The sequence below is a fragment of the Leuciscus leuciscus genome (genome assembly GCF_965113295.1).
Source record: "Leuciscus leuciscus genome assembly, chromosome: 18".
Taxonomy (NCBI): domain Eukaryota; kingdom Metazoa; phylum Chordata; class Actinopteri; order Cypriniformes; family Leuciscidae; genus Leuciscus; species Leuciscus leuciscus.
Genome location: NC_138742.1, coordinates 6,838,613 through 6,854,903, shown reverse-complemented (window position 1 = coordinate 6,854,903; position 16,291 = coordinate 6,838,613). Strand labels below are relative to the sequence as shown.

The following is a 16,291-nucleotide window of genomic DNA, read 5'->3' as shown; positions in this document are numbered from 1 at the left end:
TGTCCCCAAATAAAAGGTCACCACGTCTTGGTCCGTTCGGACAACATGTCTGTGGTGTCCTACATAAATCGCCAGGGCGGCATCAGATCCGAGAAACTGTACAGGCTGGCAGAACGCCTCCTGGTATGGGCTCAGTGCAACCTGCGCTCGCTCAGAGCAGCGCACGTGCCAGGGATCATGAATATAGGACCAGACAGACTGTCCAGGAACAATGTTCCGGCAGGCGAATGGTCTCTACACCCACAGACAGTCCAACTGCTGTGGAAGAAATTCGGCAGAGCGGAAGTGGACCTGTTTGCGTCTCAAGAAAACGCTCACTGTCAAGAATTTTTCTCCAAGAGCAGGAGCGCGCTGGCCCATGTGTGGCCCCGCCGCCCGCTCTATGCTTTTCCCCCCGTCTCTCTCCTGCCTCAGGTGATAGAACGGTTCAGGGAAGAAGGATGCTCAGTACTGCTGGTAGCACCGTTCTGGAAAAACCAACCTTGGTTCCCAGCCGTGATGCAGTTAGCAAGTACTGCCCCGTGGCCAGTACCAGTGAGGAGAGATCTCCTCTCACAGGCCCGCGGCTCGATCTGGCATCCTCACCCGGAACTATGGTCCCTTCATGTCTGGGCCATCAACGGGTACATGTTGGACTCCCTAAAGGAGTATTAAACACGATCACGCAGGCTAGAGCTCCGTCTACAAGACGACTCTATTCTTCGAAATGGTCAGTGTTTTCGGGCTGGTGCACAGCCCGTGGTGTGTCACCCACAAACTGTGATGTGACGGAGGTGTTTTCCTTCCTACAAGAGCTGTTGGATGGGGGCAGGGCCCCCTCCACGCTCAAAGTTTATGTGGCGGCTATAGCAGCGTTCTCAGAAACAACGCTTGGTCAGTCAATAGGAAGGAACGATTTAGTCATCCGCTTCCTTAGAGGAGCTAAGAGACTGAATCCTCCCAGACCTCCCTCAGTCCCCGTATGGGACCTTTCTACGGTTCTGGAAGCCATGAAAGGTGCGCCATTTGAGCCTTTACAGTCAATCGATTTGAAACACCTGTCTTTCAAAACGGTGTTTTTGCTGGCTCTCGCTTCAGTGAAGCGCATAGGGGATCTGCACGCGCTCTCTGTGAGCGCGGCGTGCATGGAGTTTGGGCCCAATGACTCAAAAGTTATACTCAAACCTAAGCACGGTTATGTTCCAAAATCCCTCAACACACCGTTTAGGGCGCAGATTATCTCTCTGTCAGCCCTACCGGTCCCTGATGAGGAAAGAGACGCGAGCCTCCTTTGCCCAGTCAGGGCATTACGAGCTTATGTGTCTCGCTCGTCTGTTTTCAGACAGACGGAACAGCTCTTTGTTTCGTTTAGCGGACGTTCTAAGGGACTAGCCGCGTCGAAACAGAGCCTATCCAGATGGATAGTTGATGCTATAGCGCTGGCATACGCCTCCAAGGGCATGCAGTGCCTTTTGGGTGTCAGAGCGCATTCCACGAGAGGCATGGCCTCTTCGTGGGCCTGGTCAAGTGGGATTGCCTTGCAAGATATTTGTATGGCGGCAGGCTGGGCCTCCCCGTCTACATTTATAAGGTTTTATAACCTAGAGGTTCCCGCCCTGCAGGCCAGGCTGCTGTCGGTCTAAACTACCAGTATTATCTGACCTGATGCGTTCAGCTCAGAATGCTGCGTTTGCTGAGCACAGCTCAATGTTCGACAGTTTAAAGCTGGGCAAACTGTGTAAGACCCACATTTTTCCCCATCAGTTCAGGCCGTACCCCGCCCTGTCTGTATGATGAAATTCGCGTCCCATCGACGCTACTTTATGTGGAAAAGTGAGGCTGCACCCCTCCTTTTTTCCGGACTCTCTGTGAGTTCACTGAGTGATTGTGCACTATATGTACCCCGGGCTTTCGCCCTTGGGTCTTTGGTGTCAGATCTCAGCATGCACGGCGTTTTACATTGGGTCCCCTAGCGTAAGATATCTTACGCAGTACGAGAGACCTCTCGTAAGAGAACGTACTCGGTTACTAACGTAACCTCGGTTCTCTCTAGAAGAGGGAACGAGTACTGCGTATCTTGCCGTGCATGCACACGCTCTGGTTGCTTCGATGATGAAAAACCAGATAATAGCTGCCTGCGAGCGATATTTATAGGCCTAGACCACGCCCATTTCGGCGGGACGTGACGCAGCGGGCGCGAAGTGCCCTGATTGGGTCTGACGTCACGCCAGGCCTCGCTCGATAGGCTGCTGCAGTTGCCGCAGAGCAGCCAATAGGCGCGCGAGCTGTCTCGCCTATGTCTGCATTGCTGCTGCAACGCGTTTTGCATTATTACAAAATTAAGGATAATTTTTGGCTTCAATATCTCGCGGAAAAGGATTTTCCCCTAGCGTAAGATATCTTACGCAGTACTCGTTCCCTCTTCTAGAGAGAACCGAGGTTACGTTAGTAACCGAGTACGATATTATAACCCTGGTATAAAACAAGTATCAGGCTTGATATGAACACCCACCAATTTCCCCAAATGCGGTGTATTTCAGCAGTGGCGTTTACTGCAGTCACTTCTAGCCACTTTGGCGGGTTTAATTTTATATACAATGTATACATTTTTCATTTGTAGTCTTTTAAAAAGGCATCTGAAATAATAAACTGAGTGCAATGAAATGTTGTCAAAAATATAGATAAAAAAATAAAAAAATAAATTATATCTTAAACGCTTCCAATACTTATGTCCCACAGAATAGATACAAGATACCAGCTCCGTTTTCTCTCTCTCTCTCATCTCTCCGACAGCGAGTGACACACAAACCCGCCTCCCCTCACTCACTTTCGGCGTAGGATTGTACGTATTGCGTATAATTTTACTCATTCCCGCAGATAGTGTGATCACACCCAAAGTGAGACACATAAAGCCGCCTCTCAGTACTAAATCGAGTACTTTTTTGCTGCTTATTGCGCTTAATCAGTCAAATACACACTAAATAAGGTCAAAATGCCGGTCTTGGCAAGTATTTACGTAAACACAGTCAGCTATGTTAAGTGAATGTAAACAGTCGAGAAAGAAACGCATGTGTATCACTATAATGGATCAGTGTGTCAGGTCTTAAAGTGACAGGAGCCTAATATACCTGCTGCCAAATTATGAGATAATATAAAAAATATCTATATGGCAGTTTTCCCCCATGGTATCGATGTCAAAATTGTGGCCAGTGAAAATGCTGAGTGGCTGGTAACTTTGGAAACCACTAGCCACAGTGGCTGATGAGCAAAAAAGTTCCTGTCAAGCCCTGCTAGTAATGCTATAAATCAAAATTTGCACCGACTAATAAAACATTGTCCTTCTCATACCCTCTCCAGCATTATGCTTCAGAAAACAGTATGTGAGGAATGTCTTCCGGGACAAACTCTCTCACACACACACACACACACACACACACACACACACACACACACACACACACACACACACACACACACACACACACACACACACACACACACACACACACACACGGAAGTGTGCTAGTCTGAGGTTTCCTAATGACAGGGTTTCCAGTGTAGAGCTGCTGTCTGACTGTGTGTGTGTGTGTGTGTCTGTGGCAGAAAAATATAATTGCCCATCAACTCCCCGCACTGTGGCTTACCCACAAACCCCTGCCTGAGTGCCTGACTCCAAGATAGATGCTTTAGAGAGTGAACAAGAGAACAGAGGCTCTCCATCATGATTTCCCTTTTGAAATTTTGTCTTTGATTCACATCTATCTTTTCTGATAAATTTTAAGGCATATGCAGCATCCAAAATTAATGCAAGTAAGAAAAGGCTATGTTCAGATCTATGATGTGTCAGTTTGATTTACAGGCTGGTAACGTGGAAATGCTTCTTCTAAGTCGAATGATAAAAACAATAATCTGACCCTGTTCGACGAATCCATTATTGAGCACCAAAAATATTTGTGCAGCAAATCATCATATTAGAATGATTTCTGAAGAATCATGTGACTCTGAAGACTGGAGTAATGATGCTGAAAATTCAGCTTTGATCACAGGAATAAATTACATTTAAAATATATTCAAATAGAAAGCAGTTATTTAAAATTGTAATAATATTTCACAATATTAGTGTTTTTACTGTATTTTTAATCAAATAAATGTAGAGCAGAATAGACTATTTTTTTAATCACTTGCCATTGGAAGATTGCCAAAATGTACATTTTGAACCCTAAACATAGGTCTTGTAGACATACTATAACTTCCACTTTCTCAAGTTTCCTCGCGCTCCATCTTTCTTTTTCTGGTCTCGAACTTCATGAATGGCATTCTTTCATTCCCCTGATGTCTCGTTTCTTTTCTAATCAAAATAGCCCTTTGAACGCGAGCCAGATGGAGAAATTAAACCGTCACATTTGGCTCATTCCCAGCCCCCTACTTTCCCTCTTCTCCTGCTCATTTTTGGCTCCATACCCTCCTTTTCTCCTTTTCTTTTTTTCTGCTTTGATCCCATGCTTTCCAGTACTCCACTTCACCCCTTGCCCCTCGTTTCAGCGCCGGCAAACAAAAAGGCCATAAACTCCCTTTGATTCTGTCCGTTTGTTTTTGTACCTCTTCCCTCTTTCTTTCCCTCCTCCTCCTCCTATGGTTTTGGGAGAAGTTTCCGTGGTAACACTTTTTTTTTTTTGGCTGCTGTTTAATGTGAGATCCTCATTGGGCGGCTGGGAAAGCGACACACATAGACTCAATATCACAGCTCTCTTTAACACTGCACGTTCATATGTGGCTGGGTGACAGCCCTAAACACTTCAAACCTTTTTACACTCTGTAAACTCCACAAGGTAAGTTTGTACAGTAGCTTTAACTCATTAGATTAGCTGCTAAGTTAACTATCTGACAGGATTTAGTAAGTTTACTTCAGCTGGTACAGTGGATGACAGCTGAAAAGTGGGAATTGAACACTGAAGTGTTGTGTTGCATGCTTCATGTAGATATGTGTCTTGAGTTGTTTAACTTTTTCCTGAAACTGTTTCACACAAATGCATCTTCATTGTCATTTGCATGTGTCAACGCTTCTTTATGCATGTGCATGTAGCTTTTGTAACAAAAAATATAAATGTTCTACAATTTTAAGTCAAGTTTCACAGACTTCATGAAATCAAAATAGGATTTTTGTTGCTTTTAGTTTATGTCGGTTAGCATTGAAGCATTCTACAGCAAGTTGAAAGTTAACTTTTAGCAGATATAATTTAGTCTTCTTTTCCAGGAAATATGGACCTAAAGTATCCAACTTTGAAATATTGCTATAGCCACTGACTAGCAAAAAGTCGCTAGCAGATTATGACTGACATAAATAAAGACCATTGGCCATTTAAAAGAAAACAGGTCCAACTTCTTGTTTTATTGGGAAATACGTCATAGGAACATTAAAGGGTTAGTTCACACAAAAATGAAAATTCTGTTATTAATTACTCATCCTCATGTCTTTCTAAATCCATAAGCCTTTCGTTCATCTTCGGAACACAAATGAAGATCTTTTGATGAAATCTGAGAGCTTTCGGTCCCTCCATTGACAGCCTACGCAACTACCACTTTCAAGCCCCAGAAAGGTAGTAAAGACGTCATTAAAGTAATCCATGTGACACCAGTGGTTTAATTTCAATTTTATGAAGCGACGCGAGTGCTTTGTTTGCGCAAAAAAACACAATTTACCAAAATATTAATCTCCAATGTGTGTTCATGCAACAACGTCCACTCTCGCATCAACACAACACGCATGGGAGAACAATGTTTTGTAAATAAAGTGGGGTTTTTTTGCGCAAACGACTCGCGTTGCTTCATAAAACTTAGGTTAAACCACTGGAGTCACATGGATTACTTTAAAAAATATATTTACTACCTTTCTGGGGCTTGAAAGTGGTAGTTGCGTAGGCCGTCAATGGAGGCACAGAAAGCTCTCAGATTTAATCGAAAGATCTTCATTTGTGTTCTGAAGATGACTGAAAGTCTTACGGGTTTGAAATGACATGAGGGTGAGTAATTAATGACAGAATTTTTGGGTGAACAAACCCTTTAACTGCTCTAATCAAGTGAATTCATGGGGTCTTGAAGTTCACCGCAACACTGGAAACATCATTCATTTGATAGACACATTCAACCGCAGACACCTCATTCTGACATTCTTTGCCGTAATGTTCTTCTAGGTTGCTCCTCCAGTCGATTCGGATTCAGAGGCAGTGGGTCTGGGCCACTGGCCGAAGTGCCCGATCCCAAACGTGCCCTCAACGCTGGACAAACAGACAAACTGGGCTGGAATCTTACCATTACCCACCCCAGAAGAGAAGATGAAGACGGAGTCTGGAGTCATCACCTCATGCATCGTTCCCATTAACGTAACAGGTAAATGCCTCTAGTGTTTGCTGGTGATAATGCATGCTGAGTCAGAACTGAGTCTGACACTTAAATGGTTGTTCATAGCAGTTATAAAGGAAAGTTTAAATTAAAGAAAAGCTACTTTCATTCTATTATTGCTCAACTACATGTGGCTCAAGTCTGGTGAAGTTGTCACTACTGAAGGAGAACTTTGGTCCGTTAGGATCTAGTGATGTTGTAAAAATTTGCACATTTAGTATGTAAAGAGAAATGATAATAACAAATAATGCCAGGAGCTTGTGTGCCAATTCTTGATTAAGGGTGTGTTCACACTTGTAGTTCGGGTTCTCTTGGTCCTTTCTTAATCCCTGTATCAGATCAGAAATGACAAGATATTGGCTTTTACCTGTCTATATTTTTGCTGTGATAGTTTTGCTAGTGCTAGCATAACTCAGGAACAGTATATGTTGCATCTCATAACTAAATGCATATGAAAGCATGAACATTTTGACCAAAGTTCTCCTCTGGCATCAATGAACAGAAGGATCACCTTGTGAGAACGCTGAATTTTGCGTGTATTGTTTTCAGAGGAGGGCGCCAACGCTACTTCCCCCTCAGCGATATCAGCTTTGCTAAGTGAGAGATCTTTTACATGTCCATTAAGTTTCCCTCTTCAGTCTCAGTGCCACTTCATTCCCTAACCATCACCATTTAGAACAACATGTGGAGAGAGAGAGAGAGAGAGAGAGAGAGAGAGAGAGAGAGAGAGAGAGAGAGAGAGAGAGAGAGAGACAGACAAGGTTATCTATATAAGGTAAAAAGGATTGGTGTGATTCGAAGAGAGAGAGAGAGAGCTAAGGGGTTGGCATCTTAGCTTTATAAACACTCTCATTTTGGCTGTTGTTTCTTCTTAATTGAATGCAAAAAGCAGTTACGGAAATTGATTATTCACATTACTAGCTCATGCTACTATAAGTTGGCGTTAAGTGGCCATTAATTTAATAAATACAAGTTTAGTAGTTCTGAAACATAGATGGATAAAGTAAACGGGTGATTTTTTCAGTTAGGGGAACTTTTAAAACCTCGTTCTGTTTTAAAATTGTAAAAAATAATTGCTTTTAAATAATAAACTTTTGCCATTTTAGACTTTTAGACCATTTGCTAGTTGAAGGTTAAACAAGGCCATGATCAGATCTTCTTTATTCCATGGCATGTGATAAATGTTTTAACATAGATGAAACATGGTTTGAAGAAGTTTCATTTTCAACTTGTCAAAAGTGCCCAAACTGAAGAATCACCCAGATCCATTAAAATTAGACACACTGGAAAGTAGGCTAAAATCTGCAAGTCATAAAATTTGAAACAAAAAAGTTCTTAGTTGTCTTGGTTACTTTCTTTGTGCCAGGTAATGCAAAGAGTCAAGAAAGCGTTTTGTGCATGCTAATCAGTTGCATTAGAATTACAAAGAGGCCGAATATATCTACTCCAGGCTTGACTGGAACAGGACTTTTGCAGTGCGTGTCAGCATGGATTGAATCAAAGACAGTGTCGACTGGAAATTGCACATCACAGGCGCAGTGGTGTAATTGGTGCTCAAAGGGCCAAGCCTGCAATCACATGAGAGTCATGATGCATGACACTGGACAAACATCCAAACAAATAAAGCTTCAAATAAAGAGAACCGCAGCATGCTGCAGTCTAGAGAGTAAGGCTGGGGTCGGGTAGGACAGATATACTCCCATTTTCAACCCTGGTTGTTTTCTGTTCTGACGTCCTGAATATGTCGCTCCTTTCACCTTGCATGGCATTGCGTATTGTTGTCTGATGTATTTTTGTGTCAGTTAAAATATTTTAACATGACTGAAACCATCTTTTTTGTTACATTTATGATTTTATAATACATGCATTTTTTTTCTTCTGAGATTTTAAACTTGCATAACATGCAGAAATGTAGATTTTTTTATGTGATATGTTAAAGTACTGTTATATACTGTAAAATATTATAAACATAAAAAGTATTACATTATATATATATATATATATATATATATATATATATATATATATATATATATATATGTTAAATATATTCAAGAATTTATTGTTAAAGAAATAATTATATTAATTTATAAATGTGTTAATTTAATCATTATTATGGCTAAAATAATTTTTTTTTAAATGAGTGTGAGAAACATGGTATGGAGAAGCAAAAAAAAAAGAAAGTGGCTTGCTCCCAACACCCTCTCACATGTCTGTTGCTCTTTGCAGGGGTTGGGTTCGACAGAGAGGCCAGTGTGCGCTGCTCACTAGTCCATTCGCAGTCAGTTCTTCAACGGCGGAGGAAGCTAAGGAGACGGAAAACGATCACTGGCATTCCCAGACGAGTGCAGCAGGATTTGGGTGTGTGAAGCATTCTCCTATCACTCTTTTTGTTGTCATTACTTGTTTATTAATTGTATTTAAATGTGATAATAGTAAATGTCACAAAAATAAAATGTATTACTTAAAACATCTTTCATCACTTTTTAGATTCTGACGAGTCTCCAGTGGCCAGAGAACGTACTGTGATAGTCCACACCAACCCTGAACTTTGCCAAGAGGATCTCACGCTCTCTCGCCTCAACACTAAGGACTCTGGTTGCCAGACAGAAGAATTGCTGATTGTTGGGGCTGCACCCTCACGTAGACGGATCAGAGCACAAAGGGGGCAGGGCGTGACTGTGTCACTGTCCCATTCCACGGGAAATATATCTTCTCTGCCTGACAACTCTGACACAATGTTCACCGCCTCAGTAGGCTCCCGTCTGCGTTCCCGAAGCCTCCCGCGTGAGGGAGGGCGACTGGTGGATGAAGGTCATGATGACAGTGATGAGGATGATGATGAGGATGAGGAAGAACTGTCCCCGTTTGAGGCAGAGGACTTCCTACCAGTCCCAGGGGAACATATTCTAAAAGATGATGAAGAAAGCACTGATGACCAGGCAATCCCAGAGGGCCAGCATAACAGTTTGAAATTCAAGCAACATGCTGGAACTACAGAGCATGACTGGATGGAGAGGGGTCGATCCCGTCTGCCTCGTAAAGCTGACATGGGTAGCTGTGAGATTTCGTCAAGTTCTGATACGTTCAGTAGCCCCATTCACTCCGTTTCTAACGCTGGTGTGCTGACTAGCCAGATGGACCACAAGGAAGATCACCAGTCCTCGAGTGGCAACTGGAGTGGTAGTAGTTCTACATGTCCCTCCCAGACATCAGAGACCATTCCACCTGCAGCCTCACCCCCACTCACCGGATCATCCCACTGTGATTCAGAGCTATCGTTGAATGCAGCTACTAATACTAATGATGATTCCACAGGCTTCATTATTGATCCTTATCCTGGAGACCGATCGCAAGGCTTCCGTAGCCATAGGACAGGTTCATTCACTTCCACTGCAACTGACATGCTTGATGATGCTGGAGTCAGCACTGCCAGTGAGGGTGAGTGGAGCTATCCCCTCTACAGGCACAACATGCCTTGCCAGCCTGACTTCAGTCCTGAGCACTCTAGGGCAGAGAACATCCTAGAATGTCCCAGTTTTGCTAGCATAGCCACTTTTGAAAGTTTAACAGAAAGGCCACCTTCTGAAAAGGCAGACACCGCCTCACACTATTCTGTAGATGCAGAGGGCTACTATACCTCCATGCACTTTGACTGTGGTCTTAAAGGTAGCAAAAGCTTCACTTATAACTATGCATCTGTAGACCAGCAGCAGGCAGAATATGGACATCAAACAAACACACTTGGGAGAAATAGTCTCTCTCTAAGGAAACCAAAGGTGAAGCCATCCCCGCCAAAACGTAGCTCATCCTTGAGGACAATAAGCAGCCATGTTGGACCTCCTACTGACAAGAACGAACCAAAGATTGCTGGTGGTCAGAACAAATCAACGTCTTCCAGGGAGAGAACTCAGCATGTGGGATTAAACGGAGGCTCCTCGAGTCAGCTGGAGAGTGAGGAGCCACTGGGGGCTTGGGGTGTTGAGAGTTCTACAGAGATTCCAGAAGTTGCTTTGTTTGGCTCCACAGAAACACATTCCTTCAAGGATGAGGGAGCTGTCCAGTCAGACTATGCAGATCTCTGGCTTCTTAATGACTTGAAATCCAATGATCCTTACAGATCATTGTCAAATTCCAGCACAGCTACGGGTACCACTGTCATTGAATGCATTAAATCACAGGAGAGCTCAGAATCCCAGACTTCCCAGTCAGGATCGAGGGCCACCACTCCTTCACTACCATCGGTGGAAAGCGAGTTTAGATTGCCTTCACCAGAAAAGCTGGTGGGTCTAGCATCACCTTCCAGTGGCTACTCAAGCCAGTCGGAGACACCAACATCTTCTCTTCCATCGGCTTTCTTCCCGAACGCTCACCCAATGTCCCCTCCTGGTGGTAAGAGGAAACCCAAAGTCCCAGAAAGGAAGTCCTCACTTGCTTCTTTGCAGCAGTACTCATCCAAAAGGGACCTTGAATTGCCTATCATTCCTCCCACCCACCTTAACCTAAGTGCCCTTCCCAATGTCAGCAAGCCTTCAATTCACAAAAAACAGATGCACATCCTGCACCAGAGCAAACACAAGGCAGCAGCTTCAGCAGAAACCAAGCGTGAGAGTCTTTCAAGTGATGAGCTGGCAATCACTAGTCCTTTGGCCATCACTCCTACAGTTCTTCGTTCAGTTCAACTACGTTCAGTTGGCAAATCTGGAGAAGGGAGCTACGATCGACTTAGCACTGATACTGCCACTAGGCCTAAGTGTCCCACTGTGACTATCATCACCCCTCCTACTCACAATAAAACCCATGAAACTAGGAAACCTCCACCCTATAGACCCCTTCTCACAGAACCTTCCTCTCAGGACAATTGTGAATCACTGTTTACCCCAGTAGATGGACTAGCTGGTAAGAATATAGCAAACCATTTTGGTGCAAGAAATAGATATGACCGATTAGCCCCATCCCCTCTTTGGAGCATGACTGCTTTTAAGGCCCAGTCTGATGAGGAGAACATGGATGAACTGATATTGGGGAATTCTCGAGAAGTTGCAGAAAAGGTGAGCACCTCAAATAGTTTCTTTCCCCAGAGTAGTCTGGAAGTAGAGCAAAACCAGCCATTGAGATCTGAGCCAAACGAGGGAAGCCCTGGTCAGAATGGTCTAGCAAAGAGGTCAGATATTCTTGACCAAGTGCCTGATATTGTGAAGCAAAGATCAGAGACATTGCAAGCTTTTCCAATTAGCGGTGCTGAAGAAGAATCTGTAACATCAGGTGTTCCAACCAGAAGTGCCTCACAGGAACATGTAGAGGAAGGGTCAACACCAGACACAGAAGACTATTTTAGCAGAGGTATGTTTGTGTAATATTTCCATTACTATGTAAACTAGCTGCCATGTTCCTTAATATTTCAGACATTTTGAATTGGAATGAGTTTCAGAGTTTCTATTTCAGAGTCCACACCAAGCGATCCAACAGTGTCCCCTCTGACAGACGAATCCAAATCTGAGGATGATAGCGTTTTTCTTTCACCAAGTAAAAGTCGCACAACAGAGGATCTCTTTGCCATGATTCACAGGTGTGTTTCAAGTTTGGTATATTTTTGATGATCAGAAAAAAATATTAACTCCTTCCCCGCCAGCGTTTTTGAAAAACGTTGCTTGCCAGCACCAGCACTTTTGATAATTTTCACAAAAGTTTCATGGCCCCCAGTATGTTTTGTTGTATAAATATCTTAACTTACAATTTATCAAAAGAAAGAGACCCTCTGCTTTTAAACAAAAACCTGTTTTATTCTATCTCCATGTATTATTTTTAATCAATACTTGAATTTGGGAAAGTTTGATAAAAAAAAAAAAACATTTTGAGCAAAAAAAATGTTTTCAAAGACTACATCTTGATCGGATTCAGAACGATGATCAAAACATATATGGAGTAGATCAAGTCCATCAACTCCCCTAATGCTTGCACAGTCCTATAGCTTGTCCTGGGTCGACATTTCATGCGGTAACAATAGACAGTTTTGATTTATATGCTGTTTATTGACGACGATTGTGTTATTTTATGCATCTGCTTATATAGGATGATAGCGTTTTTCTTTCACCAAGTAAAATTCGCACAATAGAGGATCTCTTTGCCATGATTCACAGGTGTGTTTCAAGTTTGGTATATTTTTGATGATCAGAAAAAAGGCCTAAGTGCTATCGCTTGTTTCTGCTTCATCTTCGCTTGTGTTTTGATCTGGAGATTCAGTACTCTTTCAAAAGATGCCTAATAGCGGCCCCTACTGTATAAGAGTGAAAACATGGAAAGCCGGAAAATTCTGTCAATGGCGGGGATAGGGTAAAAAATCCCAAAATTCTTATTGTCTCTTATTTGTGTTTTTCCATCTCAGGTCAAAACGAAAAATGCTGGGCAGGAAAGATTCTGGAGAATCAGTGCGGAGCCGTTTAGCCATTGTCGCTGGGAATGGCTCTGCAATTAATCCTGCAACTTCGCCAAGCACCCCGAACGTGCCTGCAAGTCCATCTATTCAAACTCAGCGAACCCCGGGTCCAATTTATAGGAGTGCCAAAAAGTCCAGTACCTCAAATGAAGAGTTCAAATTGCTGCTGTTGAAAAAGGGAAGTCGGTCCGACTCCAGTTATCGTATGTCAGCTACGGAGATCCTAAAGAGCCCAATTGCGCCCAAAAGTCCCGGTGAGCTCCTGATGGAGGGTTCTAGACCACTTGAGGAGCCACTTTCTCCTTTACAACAGCAGTTTCCAGAGGGAAATCATGAGCAAATCCACAGCCCCTTTCCAAAATCATATGCTGAGGGCTTCTCCACAAAAGCTTTTCCCACATCTGCCTCATCTAGACAAGGCCGGTCAAGGATGCCACCAGCTGCAAATAGTAGCCGCTACAGTACACGCAGTCGGCTGTACACTGCTCCCATGCAGGCCATATCAGAAGGGGAAACAGAAAACTCAGATGGAAGCCCACACGATGACCGTTCCTCCTGAAAAATGCATCTTAGAATTTGAGCATCAACTAAGTCTTGACACAATATTTGATATTAAGTCAATAATGCTGGGCTCTTGGCATACTATATATTTTTTAAGTATCTGTTCCTAAGAAGACCGTAAACCATAGACAAACTACATAGTGTCTGTACCCTTTTGTATCAAAAAGAACAAATCATTCTGATGATGGTTTCAGTGGTGGTGTTCCAATAACTTCCATGAGCATATTTATTTTATGTAAATGCTTTGTTTGTGTACCATTCATTTGAGAATGAGAGTAGAGAAAACTACATGCTAAAAATCCATCACTTTGTAATGATTCACGGATGCTTTCTGTCACAGACATTTAGCATTGTCTAGAAACAGTACTGTACAGGGGTAACTGTGAAAATGGGTCCAGAAGATGTTAAAAGAAGGGAAAATCTTTCTTGTACCTTAAACACATACTGTTTTATGGCAAACAGCTTGGGACAATCAAAGAGTGGCCTTTTGTATAGATAGCTGTAGCATAAATGGGCTAAGTACTTCTGAGTTAGCCAGAAACTGGATCTTATTGGGCAAGAGATGTAGCTGAGTTGGATTATCCTGATGGCCAACCACTATTTTGCACTTCTTTTGGTACTGAGAAAATATCAGACATTTTTGAGAAATCGTATAAAATGCCACAAAAGAAAAAGTGACATAAAAATAAATATCTACAAATAGAATAGGATTTTTAAAAATGTATTTTAATGAGATTTACGATCTGGAAAATTGTCCCTTTTGGCATTTTTAAGATACTGAAAGACTTTTAATGTGACATCTAATTTTAAAGCAATTGAATGACCACATGATTCTTCCCTTCCATTCAATATTTATATTTTTTAAGCAAATTTCTTAAAAAATAAATAAATGAATCAACCCATTGTTTCAATATCAATGAATTGATCTAAGAAAAACAACAGCTACAACACGGGCACTAGATGTATTCTGTGAATACCGTACCAATCGTTTCTCATATATTAATGATTCTGCTCATTGTAAAGTGACATTTTTGGTTATTGATCACTGACCCACAAAGCAGGACAAATACTGTGCAAGCTTTTTACAGCCAACTTGAAATTATGCCTCTACCGCAGTTGTTGTAGCTTTTATATATTTCACTTTAATAGATCGACTTAACTGCATGCAATAAAACTTCAGAGCGGAGCCAATATTGGTACATCATTTTTTGAGATCATCAATGAATTTGCATCATCATTATGTCAAATATGATCTGTTTTTGTCCTAATATATCAGATCGAAACACTGTTGACAATCTTTTTCAAAGACATTTATATGTAGTAAAATGGACTGGCAGAATAACGTGTAGAAGGACAAGTAGAAGTTTGTAGAAGTGTGTAGTGAAAGTGCTTTTGGTCAGGAGGCTTTTGCAGTTTGTGTTGCTTTGGGTTTGAATTTGCGATGTTGAGAGGGCAATGAGGAAAGTTACTAGAAGGACTTTAAGTTGGGTATCGTCCTAGACACTGATGGAAAACAAGTAGCACAGACAATAAAAAAAATATCCAAAGAAAGACTACAGAGATGTAGAGTCACGTCAGACTGAGACAGAGCAAGTCTGCAGTAAGAGGGGTTTGCGTCTTAAAGTCATACATAGACAATATTTCTTTGCTGGATCAGTAAATCTGTGTGTATGAGGATGTGCTGAAAATGGTGCGAATCAAAGAAGAGAGGTTGTAAAAAAGATTGAACGTGGATTTGCACTACTGTTTTGGTTATCATTTTTTAAATCAGTTTCCAAGACTCACCTCATGCTTTTCATTTTGGTACGAAAGTGTAAGAGTTAACTAGTGTCTATGAAATATTGGGCTCTTATCAATTCATGCCTGCAGATTTATTTATGGACTTTTTCTTTCAGAGGTTAAGCTTTATTGGGAAAACACTGGTTTTAAAAGAGATTAATCTAATACAGAAAATAAAACCACTTATAAATAATATAAAAAATACTAATGACATAAGCTACCGTGTTAATGAACCTTTGAAACCTAATGATGTCCAGTGGTGTATTTGGCATTTCTCTCCTTTGTACCATTGACCGCCTGGTGTTTTTGCGACTTACCTTGCTATTGGTGTCTTTGGATCATTTACAGGACCAAGTATTTGAGCTGTCTTCAGCTATTTGATCACTAACAGCTACCCACAACTATCTAGCTTTAGGTAAAGATGTTATACAAAGGGAAAAACACAACTACAAATCTAAGCAATCTTAAGACTTCCATCACTATCCATCTCTAAGACAGAATTAAACGATTTTGTAAGCTACCATTCCAACAATGTAAAGTCTAACCTTAAAATTTGCACTGATGTAGTATGTTTGTGAAGGTTTTCACATTGTCTATTGCTGTACCTAAGGCTATTTAAACAGGAATAGTTAACACAATCAGTTATGAGTTGAGAAAAAAAATTTCTAATATTGTTAAAGCATGCTTGGTGAATGGTAACATGCAAAGATTTGTGTACCAAAGGATTTCAGAGTTGGACAAACACTGTACTGAACACACAGTTATGTGACGTCTCTCCTGGTACTCGACTGAAGTCTTCAAGCAACTAATGGTTTTTTTGTTTAGTTTTTTTGTACACATTTGTAAATATAATACCTTTTAAAATTGTTTCCAGGGTGTTTCTTATGTAAAATGTTTTCAAAGTTTACATTAATTATAAGCCTTTGTATATTTTTGATCTGTGCAACACTTTTGAGTCTTGTATTTATTTTTTAGTAAACTTTGTGAAAAGTCCCATTGTACAATGTCTCGAAAACCGTTTGCCAGCTTGTCTGGCTGTTTAGTAAATGTGCATAGAAGAGGCCAATAAATGTGACTGCTTTAAACACCTAAACACGTCTGTGTACTGTATGTGTGTGTGTGTGTGTGTGTGTGTAA

The 16,291-nt window shown here is 41.7% G+C and overlaps 1 protein-coding gene and 1 long non-coding RNA gene across 3 annotated transcripts in view; one reads left to right on the top strand and one right to left on the bottom strand.

The window, feature by feature from the left end:
• Nucleotides 1-16,247, top strand: part of nhsa (Nance-Horan syndrome a (congenital cataracts and dental anomalies)) — a 121,235-nt gene extending 104,988 nt beyond the window's left edge. For both annotated transcript variants that reach the window (XM_082145515.1, XM_082145514.1), the window contains 5 exons: nt 6,171-6,366; nt 8,608-8,739; nt 8,869-11,721; nt 11,824-11,947; nt 12,764-16,247. In XM_082145515.1, the coding sequence (XP_082001641.1) occupies nt 6,171-6,366; nt 8,608-8,739; nt 8,869-11,721; nt 11,824-11,947; nt 12,764-13,373 (3,915 nt within the window). In that variant the 3' untranslated portion in view covers nt 13,374-16,247. The remainder of the gene's footprint in view (nt 1-6,170; nt 6,367-8,607; nt 8,740-8,868; nt 11,722-11,823; nt 11,948-12,763) is intronic.
• Nucleotides 1-16,291, bottom strand: part of LOC309481028 — a 192,335-nt gene that overhangs the window by 120,865 nt on the left and 55,179 nt on the right. The window lies entirely within an intron of this gene.